Source organism: Vigna angularis, chromosome 4 (genome assembly GCF_016808095.1).
Source record: "Vigna angularis cultivar LongXiaoDou No.4 chromosome 4, ASM1680809v1, whole genome shotgun sequence".
In the NCBI taxonomy this organism is placed as follows: Eukaryota; Viridiplantae; Streptophyta; class Magnoliopsida; order Fabales; family Fabaceae; genus Vigna; species Vigna angularis.
Window position 1 is genome coordinate 8,378,222 of NC_068973.1, and position 23,979 is coordinate 8,402,200.

Consider the following 23,979-nt stretch of genomic DNA (forward strand, 5'->3'; position numbering starts at 1 on the left):
AATTTGACATATATGGTGTAATATTTTTAGAACGAGTAAATTGATTTGACATGTATAATGTGATATATCTAAACTACATAAAATAATTTAACATGAATATTATGATATTTTTTAACTTAGTAAACTAATTTAACATTATTTTACTAGAAATATTCTGTTAATATTCTATTAAAATGAATAGCGATTTGTAATACATTTAACTATACGCTTTATCACCTTGTATTATTTCAAGAAATTAATGATTTAATAATTTTTAAAAGAAAGTTCAATTGATAATTTTCATATTGTAACATTAAATGCATAAGAATAACTATTTTGCAATAACTACTTGTGATGTTATACAATTGCAATATAAATTTCTTCAACACGATACATTTATTTATCATTTTTAAAATTAATTATAAATAAAATAAATAATTTAATTATTGATTACAAAATTATTGAAAAATAATTAACAAATATTTTTCAGAAAATGTTAAAATTTTGATCAAAACATTTTGCTTAATACTTTTTGAAACCTTTAATAAATAGTAAATAGTAATAAATATGATATATCTGGATTTTATCCATTATGGATATGGTTTTGTGAAAAGAAACAATCTTTCTAGCATGCAATAGTATCGGAAAAGTTATTCTACATGAAACGAACAAAAAGAAGAAAACATAATAATAAAGGATTAGACTATACAAGATTAACCTAACAGATCAGGCAAAAAGTGAAAAAATATTTATTTAAATATATATTAATTTTATTATAATTATACTAAAATATATATTCATTTTATTATATTAATAACAATAATAATTCATATATAATTTTAAATATATTCATGTAATTCCATCAATTTTCATGAGACGATATTGTCAGAGAAACAATTTGATATAGCTGACCTTGATGCATTTTTGGTGGATACTTCTTTCTAATTTTGTTGCTATATTATGTATAATATAAGATAATATTCTACGCTATGTGCAAGTAATTTTCACATTTTACTTTGTATGTCAAAGGAAGATGCATGTCTCATTATTAAGGAATGCAAAAGTCGTCTCAAAATCTGTTGAAAACAGTGTAATAAAATTTAATTTGTAGAAAAATATGTAATCATTTTATTATAAGTTCAAAAATTAAATTCATAATTTTTGTTAAGATGAGTAATTTGTCCCAATAATATACACACGCACCCATAATTTATTTAAACCAAAATGTTAATTATCAACAAATATTTAATTATATTTTTTTTCAAAAATAATCTATTCCTATATCTCTCATAACATAACCATGCCTAGTTTAAATCGAATTAGAAGACGAGTAACTTTTATTTACTGTTGATAACTGTTCTTAATTATTTAATATTTAAAAAATAAATATTTTAAATATGTAAACTATATTATAATTAAATTTTACAGTAAATAATTTTGATATTTAATTATATAATAAATTAAAAACGAAATTTTTTAATCATAATTTACTGTATAGATTATTTTTAACTCTTATTATTATAAATTTATTTTAATTTCTATAATAAGTTTAGATTTTGGGGGGAGGAGTAACGGTTATCTCGGATCTATTTTCCATGACTCCTCACTTATTTTCACCTTTCATCTCATTTGATTTCGTCACACAAAACCACTTTTCCGTTGAAATTCTGTTCCATACGCGATTGTAAGAAGAAGGAAGAAGATCATCGTGGAGTGGAAGATCTTTGGAAATGATGCGTTGTTGAATGGGCAATGTTACAGGACCGGTGGCGGCGAGATTGGCGTTTTTCCCGCCGGAGCCAGCGACGTATGAGATTTCGCGGGAGCGGGACGGGAGGGTGGTGATTTCCGGCATGAGCGGGGACAAGAACTTGGAGGCTCACGTACTGGAGACGAAGGGTGGGAATAAGATCGTTGCCACGTTTTGGAAACATCCTTTTGCCAGGTTCACCTTGCTCTATTCCCATGGCAATGCCGCTGATTTAGGTCAGATGCATGACCTCTTCCTCGAACTCAGGGCACACCTCCGCGTCAATATCATGAGGTTTCTTTTTCCTCTCTTTACATTTCTCTCTCAGTGAAACCATGATTACTTCTATGTTATAGTTTATTTATTTATTTTAGGCTTTTACTTCCTCCACTTTCACGGTTTCAACAACCATGAATATTTCTTGATAGAAGAGATAATAAAATATGTAGAGAAATAAGATTTGGCCGGAGAACATTATAAAAAAGATCTGAATGTTTTACCATTTTTAAATGAGTATTTGAATTAAAATTTTAATAACATTAATATCACGTATAACAAGCTAATTCTTAAATATTATTAGATATTAATTATAATTAGATTAGTATATATGTAACTAACACTGACCTAAATAAATGTTAAAATTAAGTAAGGTGTTACTAGCTTTAATAAGTATTAAAAATAAATTACATTAATGTTGGTTAGCTCGACACATCAATTAATATATGTTTTTATTTAAATATGTATAGAATCAGGGTGAGTTTTAAGATCTTAACTAAATTTGTTATAAAATTGTCTTTAACTCAATTTTTTGGTGAGAAAATGTCTTGCTCAATTAAGGAAGATCAAACAAATTCCTTTTTCTCAGTTGTAGCTATATCACAGTTCTTACCTAAATATTAATTTATAAAAGGGTTTTTCAATCACAATTAAAATTATGAAATCATTTTTGGAGGATCAAGACAAACAAGAATTAATAATAGGGTTTTAAAAAAAACTTAAGCGAATAATAAAATAATGTTGAAATGGATAAGATAAATTACATGTGGGAGGTTGTTACATCAACTTCTAGCAACATGGTGTTCAATCGCTCATGACTTCACACTGACATCACAGACCGAAAAAGAATGACTAAAGAGCTTGGAATACACGAATATTCTTATGTGTCTTTTACTGATTTACAAGATTGTTTAACTCTAAATTTATAACAGATGGAGTGGATTTTTTCTTCACAACCGGTTCCCATACTTTCTCCTTAGGTCAAGTAACAACGTCAGTGGTAACAAATAAAAGCAACCAAAATGTAAAATTATAATATAAAATAAAGAAAATTGAATTTGACCAAAAAACTTCCAGAGACTGATCTTGTAATAGAGGCCGGTTTCTTGATTTAGCAATATATTTCTAACATATTATTGGTTTGGGACTAATTCGTGGTTCTTGGATTCGTTTTTAGCTTTGATGCTCTTGGAGAAGATTGGAATGACCCAAACTCTGATACCATTTTGGGAAACTTAATCAAGACAAACAAAAGATTACTAAGAACCGTCCAAAACAAGCTACAAATATAAAGATATAAAAAATAAATTATGTTTCTCTAGGTTGGGTGTAGTTCAACTATGAAGTTATTGGAGAAACTTCAAAAGAAGTTGGCAAAAGCTATCATCCACCCCTTTTTCTACAAAAATATTTTCTTCTAATATTAGTGCACTATCTACTCGATCTCATTAATAGGCTTTGTTATCAAAATAGACAAAAATGGATCATATATTACGAGAATAGGCAAATTCAATTCAAAATACCAAAATGGAGAAGTCATGGGGGGCCAAAACTACTTCAAATGAAGAAGTCGTGCCTCCCCTGCACGACTTCACACTGTTCATTTGACCAGTGGTAAAGTCGTGAACCCCAAAAACAACCTCTGGATCCTGTAATCGATTACAAGATCCTGTAATCGATTACACAATATTGAAATCGTGACCCCCTGCACGACTTCTGTAATCGATTACCAGTGTGTTTTGGTTGGTTTATAAAAATTATTTGGCAGTTTACATATTTTATGTATTGTTTGTATTATACGAAAAAAGAAATTGTGGTTATTATTTAATGAATGGAGACAAATTTGAAGAAAAGAGAAAAAAAATATTAATAAGAAATATTAATAGTAATATATTAATAATCGATTTGATTACAATTGGGTAAGATTAAGAAATAACTAATGACGAAATGGACAATTTTCCCTATGATGACCTTCGTTGTGGCAGTAAGAGCATTTTTTTTGGCTTATCTAGATTGGATTGATCCATTTCATTATGAATCCTATTTGTAGATGGTCTTCCGAATGTCTTGCGTCGCATTGTAGATGGTCTTCCGGATTGATCCATTTCTTAATCTTACCCAATTGTAATCAAATCGATTATTAATATATTACTATTAATATTTCTTATTAATATTTTTTTTCTCTTTTCTTCAAATTTGTCTCCATTCATTAAATAATAACCACAATTTCTTTTTTCGTATAACACAAACAATACATAAAATATGTAAACTGCCAAATAATTTTCATAAACCAACCAAAACACACTGCTAATCGATTACAACAAGCTTGTAATCGCTTACCAGGGTGGTTCTTGCACACTTAAAACACTGGTAATCGATTACAGAAGTGTAGTAATCGATTACCAGTATCATTTTTGCCTACTACACTGAAGTCGTGCAGGGGGTCACGATTTCAACATTGTGTAATCGATTACAGGACCCAAAAGTCATTTTTGGGGTTCACGACTTCACCACTGGTCAAATGAACCGTGTGAAGTCATGCAGGAAGGACACAACTTCTTTATTTGAAGTCGTTTTGACCTCCCACGACTTCATATTTGATCAAAAATTGCCCATTTACGTAAATATGCCTAGTTTGATGCAAAAGCCTCGTTAATAAATTCACCAACGGCAAAAAGAACAACCCTCAAACTCTTCTCTGACACTTATGATTTGGACCAAACGATTTGTCACACCAATAATAGAGATTCATATCACTTCTCTTGATATGGAATATTCTTGGTTCCTCTAATCCCTGACATTGTTTGACCCGAACTAGGCTTGGTCACTGACGATCTTAAGAACGATTCTCCACTCCATTGCCATATTTGTCTAAATTCATTGAACCAGTGTAAGTTCTTTGTGCTTCCTCGAAGTTTCATTCAAGACATAATTCCTCTTCCACCTTGATAACGAAAACCTAAATAAGGTTCTTGATACAAAGGTACATTGATATATTACTCATCCTTCATAGCTACCGCCACGCCTTGTACAATTTTCAAGGCTCAAATCAGGTCCTTTAGGTCATGTGGACGAACCTGATTGCGAATATTCTGGAGTTACCTATGAGGAAAAATACCCAATAAATTGATCTTCCAATGTCTCATTTGCTAGTGAGACCAAGATTTCAAATTTTTCGATGAAATCTTCGCTCAAATGCCATGCTTCACTTTTTCTTCCAAATCTCCTTTGTAGTGTTGTTGCAAGATCCTCCCAAGATTGGTTCCTGGATTCTTATCACAAAAATTTGAACTAATGAGATGCAATCCTTATGAGATGAAACGATCTTGATCAATTCAAAAGGTGTTGGAGAGAAGAGACTCCATGAAAGAACATTAAAAGGTAGCGAAAACATGGGTTCCGTGGTGATTTATTTTCACAACACTGGAAACGCAAGATAGAAACAAGCACAAATTGCAAAAGGAAATATAAAATGGATTGAGAAAGAGTAAGAACATGTCACCTTCAAGATGATTCTCAAAAGATAAGTGTATAAGGATTGGCCATTTGAAAAACAATTCAAGATAAGACTCAACAAAAGAAGAACTATCTCAAGAATCTGAAAGATATATCTGACAATGATTTCGTATATTCCAGAGTGATTTAAAATAGAGACATAGACTTTCTTTATATAGAAAATGGCCTAGAAGAATAAATGACCCGAACAAGTGTATAGAAAAAATAGAAAATTCAAATGTAAGTATAAGACTATACTTAAGTTATAAAGTTAGCTCAACTAATTCCTATGTTAACACTTAACTCTTAATTAATCCTTACATATATGGTTGATTCCTTTAAATTAGGAAGAGACACACGGCAGTTCCTAAAATTAGAGAAAAATTCATTATTACACTTCCAAGAAGCACGTGTGGCACATGAAAAAGGTAAAAGTCAGTTACAATCGCATCTTGTAAATCCAGTACGTCGAACCAAAATTGTTAAGCATCCACATTTTTGTAAGAAAAATAATGAAATGAAAATTAGAACTAATTTATTTGACCAAGTGTAAAAAGTATTACCAAGGAGCGCTTTCCTTTTCACTGGATTATTCAAGTTACACTTCTCTCTAGTCTAAAATAAATTGTCTTCCTTTTTCCCTTTAAGCTTCTTTTTAATAGGCTTCTTTGTGCTAACTAACTCTTAACTATAATAACTACCTTTCAAGTGTAATTTTACTTTTTCATTTTAAACTCCTTTCATGATAAATCTGCCATCCTGCCTTATTATTTTGTTGTTGTGCTTGCTCCTTCCTCAGAGAATAGGATGCTTGGTTTTGAATCTTATTGAATGCAAAGTTAAGTCCTCTCTAATAAAGGTTGTGTCTGTTTCCAAACCAGTTGTTTGTGTCTTGAATTATATATTTTTTGTTCACCCTAATAGTTCATAAATGTTATTGTACATACTTGTTTGAAGTAAAATAAGTAATATTCCTTTCGGCATATAATTTTGAAACTTTATGCTACCATGCAGCTATGATTATTCAGGATATGGAGCCTCTACAGGTAAGGTAAGTATCATCCCTGATTCCTTTGCCCCAACTTTCACTTCTCTTTTATTTACTTTATTGGGTTGTTTCCAAACAAAAAATTACAAGGGATTGAATTGATCATAGATGTCTAGATTGTCCTTAGGTTTGGGATTGTGCATACCATGAAATATGATATAAAGATGCAAGATTAATAGATTAGATAATCCATTCCATTTGAATTCTACATTTTCTCCAAACCATTCTTTCCACCAATCTAACTGAATCTGTTATGTGTGTTTATCTCTAACTTTGATAGCCATCAGAGTTCAACACATATTCTGACATAGAGGCTGTGTATGATTGTTTGAAGAGAGAATATGGAGTTGAGCCACAAGAGTTGATTTTGTATGGCCAATCAGTTGGTAGTGGGCCCACAATACACTTGGCTACTAAGTTACGGAATTTGAGAGGTGTTGTTATTCACAGTGGAATCCTTTCAGGGATAAGAGTCTTGTACCCTGTCAAGGTCACATTTTGGTTTGACATATTCAAAGTAAGTTTTTTCTGAGTGATCTTCCTAATTCTTAATCAGTACCTATATTGAAATTTATCAGAGTTTTGTATTAACATACTTCTCTTTACTAATTTCAGAATATAGACAAAATAAGGCATGTTGACTGTCCAGTCTTAGTTATTCATGTAAGGTTATCTTTCTATCTATTTTTCTTATTATAGTTTCTGCATCATGTTTCTTGCGATGTTCAAAAGAGCTCATTGGTTTCTTTCTTCAGGTTTCCCTCCTAAATAGATTATTGTTTCTTCTACTTTTTGAGTATATGATAAAATTGTTCTATATAGAATTTCATATTTGCTTGCTATATTTATCGACTAGGTAAATATGAAAACTTGGTTGAACCCGACAAGGAATTATTTTCCTGGTACTGTAGTTTATTTGACTAAAATATTTTCCCATTATACTTCTCACCAGTGTGCATAAAGTCTTCAGATCTTGTTTCAATAATTTTAGTGAATCAGTTCATATTCTTAACAACAATTGTTTAGCTGAATATCTCTTACAAAGTGCAAACAATAGATTTTAGTTCTGGAACTGAAACAGCCTAGCAATGGAGACACAAGTTGGTAACATATCTTAAGTTTTGTTTTCAGGGGGGTATCAGTCAAATTTTCCATTCTAACCTGAATTTAAAAAGCAATATATGATTCAAATAAAAATTTGAAACATAGGCACAATATTTAATATGAAATGTTACATTTGAAACAGTTCTCCAATTATGCTTTTATTTGTCAGTTGTGTTCTGCTGCTATTGGAAGAGGATGGATCCTTACAGCACAATTTGTCCTATTATTGCTCATGCTATTATTTCTTAATCTTGAAGCCTATCCATAATCTAATCAATGCATATATTTTAGAGTATCAACGCATGTTTTCTTTTCTTAGGTTGTGGTGAAACATTGGCACAACATAAGACCCTGTTGTACATAAGTTCTTACTAGATAAGACCACAGAGCATAGTATCATTGTAGCAAAATTTGAGTCAAAAAATTTCAAACTTAGATGTTAGGGTCTGGATTATGTGTGACTATTGATGAGTTGAGTAGTCTGTACAAAGACCTTATCTTTGATTAAATAATGCACTTTCCGTGCAAATAGTAGTTTTATTTGTCTGGTTGTGTTTCATGGGCAGGGAACTAATGATGAAATCGTTGACTGGTCCCACGGAAAACGATTGTGGGAACTTTCGAAGGAAAAATATGACCCTTTGTGGGTAAAGGGTGGGGGTCATTGCAACCTTGAGGCTTTTCCTGAGTACATCAAGCACTTGCGCAAGTTTCTAAATGCCATGGAGAAAATCTCAATCACAGGAGAAACAAACAAACCACTCACCCAAAATCCTCCTCATACTGAATCCAAACATAATTCTGAATCCAAACAAAACAAATGTTTAAGATTTGGTCTAATGAGATAGCTGGATCCGTTTCAGCTTTTAAAAGTAGGAAATCACGACCATGGCTTGATGGCAAATTCTTCACACACCTTCATATTTTCCCTCCTCCATGAATATAAAACTTATCATTTTGTCCCTTTTAAATTATGTAATTCTGAAATAAAGAATGATTTTCAAACTGTACAATTCGAAAGGTTTTCAAATTAGAAATCATTTTTTAAAGAAGATTTTTAGATTGCACGAAGTCAAAAAAAATTTACTTGTGAATTGCACCATGTGGAATCTATTTTTTCTTTTAAAAAAACCCTTTTGGAGTGTAGAATCTTAAATTTGGAAACTAAAATTGACTTCTAGAAGTAGAAGTTTAAGAAAGAAATAACTTTTAGATTACACAATTTCAAATCGTTTTTAACTTTTGGGTTGCTCAATCTAAAAGTTAATTTTAGCATAATTTGGAAGTTATTTTAGTGTTTGGACTGTAGAAACTATAAGTTATTTTTTACTTCTAAATTATATAATCCAAAACTCTTATTTTAGTTTTAAGTATAATTTGAAAGTCTTTTCTAAAAAAAAAGTGACTTCCAAATTACGTTATTTTTACTTTCTGAATTTTACAATCCAAAAGTCATTCTTGATTTTGGAATTGTAAAATCTAAGAGATTTTTTTACTTCTAGGTTATACAAACCAAACAGAATAAAACAGGAATTTTTATATTCATAAGTAGCAAGATGAAAAATATGGAGGTGAGCAAAGAATTTGTCTGGTTTGATTGAAGGTTGAGAGCAACACTAATTTCAGTGAGGTCCAAGATTTGGAAGATAGTATATTACTTAAAAATTGAAGGATGTCTTTAATCCGAAACCTGTTGAAATGACCTTTTTAGTGAAGAAAGTAACAATTGAGAGTGGATAAACATGTGTTTTTGTATTCTCAGCATGCAATTATTATAAGGATATACTCACTGCACTCGAATATCTCTCTCGTAATCAGATTTTAAATATTAATAAACTTTAGCTTGTGCTCATTAAAGTTTATTTTAAAAATATATATTTTTCTATTTAAAAAAATAGCTTGTATATCTCTATGTATAAATTTAACATACTATTCAGTATATAATTAAGTATTTTTATGACGTACAAAACAAGCTTATAAGGTTTTTGTCTAAAAGTAAAGCGATAACAGTCATTTTGATGTTAAATCATTAACGAGTTCAAAATAAACAACTGAATTTAAAGTTATACATTATTCGACGTTGACTTCCAAAAGTAACAAATTTAGTTTTGTTCTATGAAAATCTTAAATGGAGACTGAACTAGCGGTCATAATTTAAATATAAACTTATTAGTAACTCTACCTTTTAGCTTTTTTATAGAAAAAGATTAGAGTCAAGAAGAATAAAATTAAAATAATAATAGTAATAAATAATAACAATAATAATATTACCAATAATAATATTAATCGGAATAATAACAATATTAGTAGTAATATAATAATAATAATAATCATTATAATAATATTATCATTAGTTCTAACAACAATAATAAAAGTTGTGATAGCAGTTATACTAAAATTAATAATAGTAATACTACTACTAATTTGTAATACTTTTAATAGGATATATATATATATATAATTACCAATAAAGATAACTAATTTTAGCAACATAATTATGTTTGACTATTACAATTAATTTAAAAATAAAAAATTTAAGAGATGTTTAAAAAGAAAAAAAGCTTGTGAAAACATGTCTTATGGATATGGTGATTTAAATTTGTATATAACACCAAAAACCCGTGAAAAATAATATGTGAAACAAAAATATTTTGTAAAAGAAATTAGAAAATGGATTGGGACTTAGAGATGGAAGAGAATGTCACCTGTGATAAATATCAAATGATGAGTGTAGTAAGTTTCGTCATCCGATAAAGTTTTCCAAATAAAAATCAAGACAAAACTTGTTATAAATTTGATAAATGTATCATAAATAATAAATAATAAAGTGGATAAATCCAAATATTGTTTCTCGCAAAGAGTTACCGTTACATTGTTCAAAAAAATTATATTTATATACTAATTAAGACTAAAAACTTTAAAAAAAATAAAAATTGTTTGTGTATGAAATAAATCTAAAGCTAAGAAAACAATAAAATTGAATTAATGAAATATATATGGTAAAGATTTCATCGAGATTACATGATCCAATTTCATACCAAAAAATCAAACAATATGTTTTTAATTCCTACTCGAGCATTAAAACAAGCATTAATGTCTTAACAAGTCTAAACTTTAATAATAAAATCTCTAACGTCTTTGCAATTTTAATTATAAGTTCATATTAAGTTTAACATTCTCATGTTATCAATGATTTTTTACATTTGTGTCTAGCATGTAAAATCTATTAGTTGTCTTATCCCAATTAGGTTTTCCAGACTGACTATTTTTCTATCAGTAGGTACTACCAAATATGCATACAATAATAATCCAATTAAGAATAAAAATAAAACACAAAAGTGGTGGAAAATAAATATATTGAATAGTAATAATCACAAAGAGATAAAATACATTATGTTCAACTCCCGCCAATAAGAGAGTTAGTTACTCTTATATATTTTGAACACTAAAAAAAATAATAAGCAATGCCTATACCCTTAGAGCATAAGAAATAAACTTTAAAAGAGATACGATAAATTCTCTTTCTAAAGGCTTAAATAACTTTTAAAACTTTCAGATTAAACTCACGAAAATAATTTTATTCAATCTTCAAAAGTAAATTTACAATTGAAAGATGCCTCCTTCTATAAAGACAATGTTCTTCCTAAGGGAGAAGAAAAAACAACAATCACTTTAACTAAGTTAACTCTCTTAATCTCTTTAGTTAACTCATAATCTAGATTAGCACATAGGTTATTCCTTAAATCTAAGGAAGTAGTTCCTTTATTTATGGAGGAACTCACTATGACTGGTACCAACTATTCTCCAAAAGGCACACATTAGCTTGCAAAACTATAAAGGGTCAAGTGAAAGAGTTACAACCACCCATAAGTAGTCAAGAATTCCTTTGGATTATAGGATATTTTGAAAGAATAAATGAATATCATATAATATAATGAATCTACAAATTTAAATGTCTTTTATCTTTTCTTTCGTCTATTTGAATCTTCCTTTTATAAATATTTCTTGATTTTTTTTTTGTATTTATTCTTCTTTGCCACATGTTTCTTGTTTTTATACTTTATGTTTCTTTTCTCTATCTTCAACAAGCTATTTTTCATCCTTATTTACATATTTTTTCCTATCTAAGAGGGAATTCACCCACAAATTCAAAAGCCCTATATCACATGGAGAGAGATCATAAACATTAAAGCCACAACTCAAACCATACTCCTCATGTATATCTAATTGATTTGCGTTGTTGTTTATTCTCTTTAGGAATTGAAAATGATTCTTAGTGCTTTGTCTCATTCTTTACCTTGTCATGTAGTTCCTTTATAAAATTTTCTCTTGCATTTACATCATTACACATCATATCCCTAGGAAAAATAAATATAGAAGGATTAAAGGATTAAACACATAAACAATATCAAAAGGTGATTGAGAAGTAGTAGAATGAACTACTATATTATCTACAAACTCAATATGAGGTATGTGTATTTCCCACTCTTTGAGATTTCTATAAATCATTCATCTAAGAAGATGGTTGTGTGACACCATTCATCAATCATTTGTTTTCATCTTTGTATTTTCTTTGATGGTTATGTATTGTGCTTCTTGGTTGCACAACTTTTCCATGTTTCCTTCTATTGCAAAGAGATTGTCCATAAATAAACTTGTTGGAGTCTAGTAAGGGTCACATGTGTTATATCATATTTCAACAAACCTATCATTACTCTAAGTGATTTTCATGATGTGTTTTACAACAAAATATGAAAAATAAAAGTATATTGCTTTTTTAAGTATCATATCCCGTTAGATGTATTTGTTTGATAAGATCATACTCAAGCAGATAATAAGATATGTAATATTTAACATTTCATAGTAAAAAGGATATTCTTTTTACAAGGTTTGCGACAATCCTTTTAGTAATGATCTTGTCAATGAAAAATTGTGCAAATCAATTATTAGACTTAATTTCTTTTTAATTATATTAGACATTGCTCTTTTTAATTATCGTGAAAAAAATTTAATACACAGTCAATCTTCCCTTCTTGTATATTTGACTTGTTTTCATAGTATGTATCGACACTATATGGTGGAGTTTAAGAATGTTGTGTGATGCTTTAGCAAAACAAGTTATATAATTGATGGAGGGTTCAATTTCTCTTTGTGTCACTATTCAAAGAGATTGAGTTTGTGACCATGAGTTTGTTATTTGAAAGATGAGTTGAAAACATTGTGCAAAAAGGTTGAAATTACTCTATTAATTTTCTTGGTAAAAAATAATATCATTATAATGGTGGTCCTTTGAGGGTAGTTGGAAACACCTTGCAATGCACCTCCAAATTATTGGAAAACAAATTTGCTTGTGTCATATGTGCTTTCAGATGCATGCCTAGGTTTGGTGAATCGTCGTGTTTTTCAATATTGAGACACTTCCACTTCTGAGGAAGCGTGATGCTCATAATTCTAAGGTTGAACATATGGAAGTATAAAAAATTTACACAATAAAATCATCCAATAGAATTGATATGGTAACTTTATAGTGTTGTTGTTGGTCATATCTACAAGACTCTTTTTGTAACATGGAGTCATAGTCGTGATTTAATGTTCAGAGTTTAATGTTGATATTTTACGTACAGTAATTGGTACACTACAACATTTACACCTTAACACCTACTTCTAATATTGGATTTTGATGGTTTGTCACCTAACAACCTTGATAGGATTTTTTTTTATCATTGGAAGTCTTATTGGGATGAAATTCAATAGCTCACTTTATACATTAAGTCCTACTTTATAGGATATCCTAAGACCTTGATATGTGTCTATCTGAACAAATATGGCAAGGAGATTATGTGGAGCTTACAACCCAATTTAGTAAGCTTGTAATTTAGTTTGATGTTGGTTGTGCACGAGCTCCATGTCATGCAATTGGTCCCATATCCATTGATTTTTCTCTGCTTGTTGATGTTGTAAGGTGGTGATTGTATGTTAAATGGTTTCTTCATTCTTTTTCTTATGTGTTTTAAGGGTATTGATGGATCATGTGTCCATATCAAAATTGAATGAAGACGTAATAGTAGTTTTACTTTCTTTAAAAAAAATATAATTAATGATATGAAAAAAAATTCTTCGATTCCAATATAAAATGTTATTACCAAAAAGAAGTGTTGCACTTCAAAAATAAAAAGAACGATGTCATCGTAAAATTGAACTATTTTCTTAAAGTGGAGGAAAAAATAATCTATAAAAAATTATCTTACACTCAAATTCGTAAATTAACTGAAAAAAAAGTTAGTGGTTTTTTTTTTGGAAAATTATGTTTTTTATAAATTTTTGAATTATAAAAAAAAACTTAATATTCGAAAGATACATTTAGTTAAACAAATACATAAATAATATCTTATATATTAGTATAGGTAGTTATTACTTATGGGTAACTATAGATGCATTGCTTTTATTCAAGTTATTCATATATAAAAAAAAGATATATTATGAATTATATGAACATTATATATGATTATATTTCAGAGTTACTAGATAAAATTATTTCCCAGTATAATCAATCCTTTAGACAAGAAAAGGAACCAAATTGGTACTCCATGTTATATTTTTTTGTAAGAAAATAAAATTATTTTTAAAATATAAGCAGATCTTATCTAATTTTATTTTATTTGACAATATTTTTATTTTAAATATCCTAATTTTAATTAAATTTTTATATTCGATTGCATCATCATTATCTATACTTTCTATTTTATGACAAAACTATTTTGAAAAAATATTAGTTATTAGAAATATTTTAGTTTAATTATTTTTTGGTTCTAAGTTTGGTTAAAAATATTCAAATATATTTTTCTTTAATCAAGTACCAATTGAAAAATCGAATTAATTAGATATTTTTCCTTAATATCTTACCAACAATACTAAATACATATTATGTGTCATTTTGCAATATTTTTAATTATTCTTTTTAAAATTATTTTGTTTTCCATGTGTCAAATTCATGTCATGTAATATTATCAGTATTACATAACATTAACAGTGGGACAAGTTAATGCTAATGTTGCAGGTTACTATCTTATATTTAATTTAGTTTCTATGTATGTATTTTTGTTTCAATTCAATCACAACTTTTTTAAATTAGAATAATATTGTCCTCTCCATATTAAAATTAAATTTATAATTTATATAAATATTATATTGATATTTTTATTAAAATTGATTTTTTAACTTATTAAATTAAAAATAATTAAAGTAATTACATATTAAATTACTTTACAAATATTACAATAGATATTAATCATTTAAATTATTGTATATTTTTATTTTTTAATTATGTAGTAAAAATTGATTTTTTTAATAATTTTTAAAATTTAATATTTTTAAGTCAGACATATTTATTCTATATATTATTTTATTTTAAGTTAGATAATACTTTGTTATTTACCATATAAATATTATTATATTTATTAAATAAATTTAAGTTTCATTTGAAAAGAGCATGTATTTAAAACTACTATATTGTTAATCTATATTTTTTTTATAAGATTAAAAGTAATTTATTTAAATAAAATTCAATAATATGTTGATTTAAAAATAATTTTATAAATATTTAATAAAAAGATTAATTTTAATATAAATATAAGTATAATATTTATACAAATAATAAATTTAGTCTAATTTAAAAAGAAGCAACATTGTTTAATTTTAAAAAAAGATTAGAATTGAATCAAATCATAAAAAAGAATATAAAAAATAATTTGAATAAAAAAAATGACACATATAATCTAAGGCTGTTGATAAAGTAATAACGAAAATAATCTATTTGAATTAATTTTAAAAAATTAAAATTAAGGTTTTATTCTTAGAAGAAAATAGTTTTAAAATTGTTAGTTGATGGTGGTGAGTGGTTAACTCTGAAATGAAGACTTTGAAATTGGAATATTGCATAACAACCGACAAAGGCATGAGTTTAACTTTTACTTTAATAGGTAAATTGAAAAAATAATAACTAATAATAATTAATTGGCGTAATTAGATGTTAATGATGATGATTGGGATTTGTTTAATAATTAGTGTAAGAGCATATGCCAAAACAATGCATTTCTGACTGACTAAGAACTTTCCACCTGTCTCGGTCAACCCACTAACGAAAATTAACAATAAATTCATCAAAATTATTTATTTACTTTCTTAACAACATTTCTCTATTATTCTTATAAATTATACCAACTTTTTTTATATTTAAAATAAGGTAAATAGTCAATTTTTTACATAACTATTACATAAAAAAGTCACAACATTGTTTTGTAAAAATCTTCAATTCAGATAATTTCGTTTCAAATTTATTAATATTTAAGGTAATTAAATACGTATTTAACTTTCAGTATTTGTGTCATAAATTTCTCAAGAACAAATTAAAATTAATATACAGTTAATTTTGAAAGAACAATCAATTATTGTAATTTTACAAAACAAAAACAAAAAATAAAAGATTCTAATAACATATTAATTTAATTTTAAACACTTGTAACATTATTATTTTTATTATACTAAAAATGACGATATTTATTTAATTTTTAAAATATTACATATATCTCTATAAAAATTTGTCATAAAAGTAAGAAATAGGCACATTTTGTACAACCCAAAAAGAAAATTTCATATACTTTCACTAATATTCTTTTAAAAGCAAAAAAGAAGAAGAAAGGTTGTATCTCTGGGTTCAAAATATATATTTTCCTTATTATGGTTGATTATTTTAAGAGATTTTTATTATTAAGGAATTTAATTTGTTGTTGTGAATTTAAATACGATATATTATATTTATTTACTTTTATAACTACTTACTTTTGATATATGTTATGGTTTTTATGAGGTTTTCAAATAAAATTCAAATTTTATAATTTTATTTTTCTATTAATATCGATCAATATATTATATTACATAGTATGAAAGATAAAGTGAAAAATATTTTGTTAAAACCAGGTTAATCCTGATTAAATTTGAACCCATGTATTCAGCAATCAATGACCTATTTTAATAAAACCATGGAATTAAAAAAAATATTTAAAGGAAAATATTCTCCTGAAAAGTTTTTGACCATATTCCATGTACAGAAACCTTAAAATGGTATATACATTTAAAAAGAAACAGTTATAGCACATTACCTTAATACGAAGATTCTTGTTGAGATTTTTCTCAATTTCTAGACATTGATATTTTACTGGGTTGACCACAAGGCGCACTTTGGGTAATCAATATTTAGCAGTGAATTTAAATCGCATTAAAGATGAATAAGCAAAGAAGAAGAAGTTGTGGCATTTATGTTTTGAATAATCATAGGAAGCATTGATAGTAGACATGATTGGAATGATTTGGAAAAATGATGTCTTTAGTTTTTGGTTTGACTAGGGCATAGGGGTGTTTGGAGAGAGCATTTGCATCAATGAGTTGAGCACATGAGCATTTCTATATCAGTCCCCAAAAGGGTTTAATTGGGAACATGTCACACTGGCATTGGCGTGAAGAGGAGAGAGAAATTGGGGAATGTCATGAATTAAAAACTAGAGAGGGTGGAAGCAAGCTGCATTATTGTATTGTATTTTGCATTTGCATCAGCGATTAACTAATAATTAAAGTCAAAGGCTTTTTTTCCCTGTTTCTTTGGTAGAAAAAGTGAAGGACAAATAACAGAGGAGAAAGAGAGAGAGAGAAAGAGAGAGAGAAAGAGATGAAGAGAGAGAGATTTCACTAAAATACTAAATAATTTATGTTTTTGTTTTGCTGGCTTCAAATCCATCACTGTCCATTTTCTACAGGTTTCGTAACAATGTTCCAGTTCCGCATTTTTTTCCCCTTTCTTTCTTGCCCTTTTGATTCTTGGTGAAAGAGAGGCCTTGGGAACAAAGTTTCCGTTTTCAAGATTGAAGCTTTTGGGTCTGTGAGTTCTGATCTCTGCATAAGAGTCCTGTTGTTCCATCTGGGTGTGTTGGTTTGCTTCTGGCTCGACATGGCTGTGGAAAATCAAAGGGATCATTTGGGGGATGAAGATGGGGGTGGTGACCGTTTTCCCGTGGGTATGCGTGTTCTGGCAGTGGATGACGACCCACTTTGTCTCAAAGTGTTGGAGAATCTGCTTCGCAAATGCCAGTATCAGGGTTCGTTGCTTTTAATCATTTTTGTTAAGCAAAAATTTGTGTGTCCTCAACTTAGGCACAGCTAGCCTTGCCCTGTAAAAACTGACATTGCGTATGAATACAGTGTTTGGTGTTTTGTATGTATTGACCTTACTTTTTGGTTTTTGTTTTTCTGCAAGATATAAAAATTCTTACTTCTCCTAAAGTTGAAGGCTTTGGTACGAATTTGAATATTTTCTTGAATGAAGTTCTTGGATTCTTACATTTAGAGCTATTAGTTGACCAATCTGTGTAGGCCCTGGTTATGGGGGGCATTGATCTGCTTTGATGGTTTATGATGTCTTTGACTTTGCCAAATCTCATATCTGATTTGTTGCTTTTGTTGCTGTTGTTGCAGTTACTACAACTAATCAGGCAGTCGAGGCTCTGAAAATGTTGAGGGAAAACAGAAACAAGTTTGACCTTGTAATCAGCGATGTGAATATGCCTGACATGGATGGATTTAAGCTCCTTGAGTTGGTAGGACTTGAAATGGACCTCCCTGTCATCAGTAAGTTCACACTTCTTTTAACTTATGATGCATTTGACCTGAGTTTTTCCTAACCATATTATGAGGGTTTGGTGTATAATCGATGAAAGTTATCCCATTTACAACTCAACTTGTTTAAATAGTGTTCCTTTTGTTTTCCCCAAAATTAGGGAGTTTAATTTTTATCATCCAAATCTAACTATAATGGGTTGAATGTATTGTTGACTGACATAAGTTATTATTGTTTATGATGTTCCAGTGTTGTCAGCACACAGTGATACAAAGCTGGTGATGCAGGGTGTTACACATGGGGCTTGTGACTATTTACTGAAACCTGTTCGAATTGAAGAGCTGAAGAACATATGGCAGCATGTGGTCCGAAGAAAGAATTTTGACGGCAGGGATCAGAGCAAGGCTTCCAATGATGAAAAGGCTCTGAATATTGCTGGGGAAGGTAGCCTAAGCCTAAGATCAGAAAACAGTGCTGACCAGAATAAAAGGCTTGGTAAAAAAAGGAAGGACCAGAGTGAGGAAGAAGAAGATGATGGGGAAGGGAATGGAGATGATGATGACCCCTCAGCACAGAAGAAACCTCGTGTTGTTTGGTCTGTTGAGCTGCATAGAAAATTTGTTGCTGCTGTTAATCAACTTGGCCTAGAAAGTAAGTTAGTCAAAGCAAAAGATAAGGTTCCCAATTTGTTAGACTTCAGTTCATTATAACTTAAATATCTCAAAATGAGTACTATAATCCCTGGTGCCATGTTTATTCATCTTTTACTGCAGAGGCTGTTCCCAAGAAAATTCTTGACCTGATGAATGTTGAAGGGCTTACCAGGGAAAATGTGGCAAGCCATCTACAGGTATAGGTTTTGTAGCTATTATTGTAATTGTTTGATTCAGTTGTTGACTGATCAAGGATGCAAAATCTTCTAGATCAGATGATTCTTTAAATTTTGTGATGGAATTATTATGAAAAAGAGTTTGTACAGCGAATTAGTAACTCTAGGAAAGTGTATAGCAATGTCAGCTATGAAAGTGTTAAGACTTTTACTTCAACTTGATTGAAAGATGGTCTCAGTATAATGAAAGTGTTAAGACTTTTACACCTATGTGTGTTTGGCTTACTTGACAAAGTATACATTTAATTCTGTGCCATATTTTTCTTGCTGTTCATTCTGTGTTGCAGAAGTATAGACTCTATCTGAAAAAGGCAAACCATCAAGCTAACATGGTTGCTGCATTGGGTGGTAGTGATTCTTACTTACGAATGGGTTCAATCGAAGGATTTGGAGATTTTTGCACCGCTTCTGGTTCTGGAAGGATCTCAAACACTACATTACCATCATATGCATCTTCTGGAATTTTCAGTAGGCTGAATTCCCCAGCTGGATTGAACATGCGAGGAATCAGTACTTCTGCACTTATCCGTCCTGTTCAGACTCAAAACATGAACAGCTCCTTAAACGCACTTGGAAACATTCAGCCATCAATTTTTTCTGCAAATCAGAGCTCAAGTTTGTTACAGGGCATTCCAACATCAATTGAGCTTAACCAATCTAAGCAAAGCAACTGTTCAACCGGTTTATCGCAGCTAAGCCAAGTTGATTCAAGTGCATTTACAGTTGCCTCTGGTTTTCCAGACAGTAGGGCTACTACAGTTAATGGTCCAAACAATTCTCTATCATGTGGCTCAAATAATCATATAATCTTACAAGGAAATCCACAGCAAACACATGGCCCAGGAACTTTTAGAAATCAGTCTTCTGTTAGAGCAGCTTCCTTGAATGCAGAATCTTTTGGCATAGGTGGTTCTTCTAATATGTTGGATTATAATCGGTGCAACAAAAACTGGCAGAATGCGGCACAGCTATCCAAATTTCCGTCCAATCCCTTACCATTGTGTGAGGCTTTCAGCAATGACCAACTGCCTCCCACTAGCATCAATGTTTCCAACTCAGGCACTCATATTGGCAACAGTCCGGTTGATTTTTCTTCCAGAATGGCAATGACTTTTCCTTTGGAAGATGTACAGGCTTTAAGCTACACACCACAACAAAGATGGGAAGAACATAAATTGGATTATGACCAAAACTTGAGTCGACCCTTCAATCCTGTAAATTCATATGCTTCTTCCAGTGCAGCAACAAGTTCTATGGGGCATGGCTTAAATCAAAATAACACAATTTGTAGCAATAGAATTAATGCATCTTTGGTTGGTCCATGCACTGAAGTTGATAAATTCTCTTCTGACATTCCACTGAAGTCGAATGAAGCCTACATTTTGGAGCAATTAAAGTCCCAAGAAGGATTTATGCAGAATACTTTTGGTACCTTGGATGACATAATGGGTGCAATGGTCAAAAGGGTATGATCAAATAGCCTACTCTTGTTTGTTCCATTCTTTAAAGGAAACCATCATGTTTCTTCCCCTCTTTCAAATGATTTTCTTTTCGCATTTGATCATAAAGGATCGGTTTTTAGATTACCATAATAAAAGCACAGTTGACTATTTTAACAGGAACTACAAGATCACCCCGTTCTTTTTGGGGTGGCAAGATCACACTATTCGAGTCTTTTTTTCATGCTTTTCTGGGCTTCTGACTGTTTCTTATTTATGTTTGTGTAGCTGCTGTGCTTTTGTCAATTTGATCTAGATAATCAACAACGTAATTTTATTAGTTAAATCTACCCTTCAGAAATACTTCAAAAATTCAATATAACTAGTAAATGTTTGTTTTCTATGAAGTTTTGTTAGACTGTAAAAATAATACACTTTGCCTGGTTTTTATTTTATCTAGCAATGCCATTTTGCAGTTACTTTTTTAACATATAGGATGACTTTTTCATATGCAACGGAAAATGTGAAGGTTTATGCAGTTTATATATGCAGTAAATAAGATTTTAGGTTGAGCCTCGTGTCATTCGTTACATATTTTTGATCTAGCTCGTATTTAAAGGAAATGAATGTTAGGTTCTTAACTGTGCAACTTTTTCTGTAGTTTTGCTCTTTTGAAATGAATTAGCAAATCTTGCAAAGTTAAGGCAAACCAGTGTCAATTCAGTTAAACAGCACATGAGAAATCAAGTGGTAGATCATTATATAAAATATTACCAAATGTAATCACATAATCTGCAGTTATATATGGGTCATTTACATTTCACGCATAAACTTTATCTAAACTACCATCCTTTCAAACTATGCTGCATAATTTACAATCAACCATTCATTTGTTGAGGTTGAGGTAGGTTTAAGTACATATACAACAAGTTATATCCTTTGGTTTCTTCATTAAGTTATCTCCCTAAGAATTTATATAATTTGTATCTTTTGTTAAACCATTTAAGGCAAGACTACTATGATGCAGGAACAAAATGAGTTAACGTTGTTGGATGGAGAAATTGTATTTGATGCCTCCTACCCTGTTGGATCATGCAACTGATTTCTTATTCAGTTTGAATTCAGGACCATTTATCTGTCTCTGGAGCTGAGTGATTGTGTAGTTTCTTTGATGTACTTATTTTCATGTTCTGCCACTAAATTTATTGTCATGGTCAACATTATTTCTTTACTTGAGGACTCGTGTTAGCCATTATCTGTTCTATCTTGTTTTCAATCTTGTAGTGCATAAAAATTTTCTGTATTGGTTTAGATAAAATAATTGTAATATGAATGTGGTTCTTGGTGCTCTCTCTCACTTTTTCTTTTGTTAACTTTTAATATACACGTTATTTTAAAGATGCTTTGATATGAAAGTGTGTGTAGACTGAATATTTCAATTGGATTATCTATAGTTATTGGTAGAAGTTACTTTTGTTATCAATTAATGAGAAGTTTCAAACTTTTTTTAGGAAATATTTATTTATGGTAACTTTTTTAGACATTTTAAACTGAAAGACTACCTTTTTTTGTGGATAATTTTTTTAACAATTTTAAATTGAGTGGTGGTAAACATACTATTCATTTTTATAAAAAAATTCCAACATTAGGAATCTGATTTTATTTATTATTTATTTAGTTTACTTTTTTTTAATTAGGTATAATAAGGGTTGTAGATGTTTCTTGGGTTGGAGTAGAAAATAAATTTGTACTTATAGATATTGTCTAGACATGTTCGAATGTTGACAAAGAATACTTGGATTTAACAAGTACAAATAATATCTGATTTTCTAAATCAAGGATTAAGACAAGTATATGTATATGTATATGTCTCTCTTGTTTTCATTTCCATATCTTTTTAAATTACAAAAACACTCCTAATTTATTATGCATGTTATTTTGAAATTTATGTAATTATAATTATAATGTTTTTACTATTATTTGACATTTAAGAGAAGAAAATGTGTAGCATCTTTTATGATATTATGTTTTCTTTTCTTTGACTTTATTTATTTTTATAAACAGGTTATCTAATAAATATTTAAATAGGTATGAATATACTTATTACTCAATTCATTAAGTATCATATGTGAGTAGATATAAATGGTTAAAATATTTTTGTTCTATTCTTTTGTATTTTATTCTGGTGTTAACCCCACTTCCTAGTGGGTTGGAAGAATTGAAAAAGATTGTTGAGGTTATGGTATTTCTGAAAATTAAAAAAAAAAAAGTATTTAATGATCTCATGCATATATGTTCCAATGCAATGGTTTAAGATAACTGACAAAATTGAATTAAATATGTGAAGGCACGAGATTGTGACAAATATTACTCAAACAAAATCGTAACAGTTATATATGAATATAAACATGTGAATCATTAAAAATATTATAGATGATAAAAATATCTCATAAATTATAATAAATTTTTTGTATTGAATACATAAAATTCATTTACAAAATTTTAATAAAAAGCTAACAACGAAAAGAAGAGAGTTCTAAGGATAATTAATTGAAAAACTAGTATAAAAATATCAAACATAAATATTTCTTTACCTTCAACACTCTTGTATCATATGTTATTGAATTATCATCTAACTTTAAACATGGTGTATAATTATATCTTGACAATATTTATATTCAATTAACATTACATTTGTATATCTTTAGCAAGGACACTGATAATGGAAAAACACTTTGATAGTGAATTTATCAATTAGAAACATCATCTAATTGTTTTTCATTATAATTAATAGTTTGAAATATTGTAAAAGGCTTCCACTTCTTGTATATTTTACCTATTTTTTACATAAATCAATATCTCTAAATAAAATTCTAAAGTCTTAAACACTTTCGCAACCAAAATTAAATTCTATACATCTTAGCTAGTTTCTAATGTGTTTTCCCGTCATTATATATGTACATATAAATTTCATATCATCATTACTTCCCGACTTGACTAATCAAAATCCAATTTTATATTCTAATATTATATTACAGAAATATATGATTAGCTTTCAAAATAATAGATAATCTCTCACTTAATAATTGTTATGTCATATTTTTCTTGATCTATAATCATTACCATTATCTAAACGATTACTCTGCTTACTCTTACCGAATTTTTTCAACACTCTAAACAAAGAAAAAGTCTTAGCTTACTCTTAAAATTTTAATTTATCAACTAAATACATTACTACACTTAAATTAATTAAAATATATTCCATTCAGCTCGACAAAAAAGAAAAGGTATAATTTATAAACAAAATATATTACTATGTACTTAAATTGATTG

General features: G+C 29.1%; 2 protein-coding genes across 2 annotated transcripts; both read left to right on the forward strand.

Annotated features, from left to right (window-relative positions):
* The first annotated feature begins 1,566 nt into the window (after nt 1-1,566).
* On the forward strand, nt 1,567-8,606 carry LOC108331222 (uncharacterized). Its single transcript, XM_017565869.2, has 5 exons — nt 1,567-2,023; nt 6,515-6,551; nt 6,829-7,065; nt 7,164-7,211; nt 8,219-8,606. The coding sequence occupies exons 1-5, from the start codon at nt 1,725-1,727 to the stop codon at nt 8,498-8,500; spliced, it is 903 nt and encodes a 300-aa protein (XP_017421358.1). The 5' UTR covers nt 1,567-1,724; the 3' UTR covers nt 8,501-8,606.
* Nucleotides 8,607-17,107: 8,501 nt separating this feature from the next.
* On the forward strand, nt 17,108-22,003 carry LOC108332046 (two-component response regulator ARR12). Its single transcript, XM_017567146.2, has 6 exons — nt 17,108-17,800; nt 18,177-18,329; nt 18,568-18,969; nt 19,092-19,168; nt 19,495-20,673; nt 21,674-22,003. Exons 1-6 carry the CDS (start codon nt 17,653-17,655, stop codon nt 21,746-21,748), a joined length of 2,034 nt encoding a protein of 677 aa, XP_017422635.1. The 5' UTR covers nt 17,108-17,652; the 3' UTR covers nt 21,749-22,003.
* Nucleotides 22,004-23,979: the final 1,976 nt, after the last annotated feature.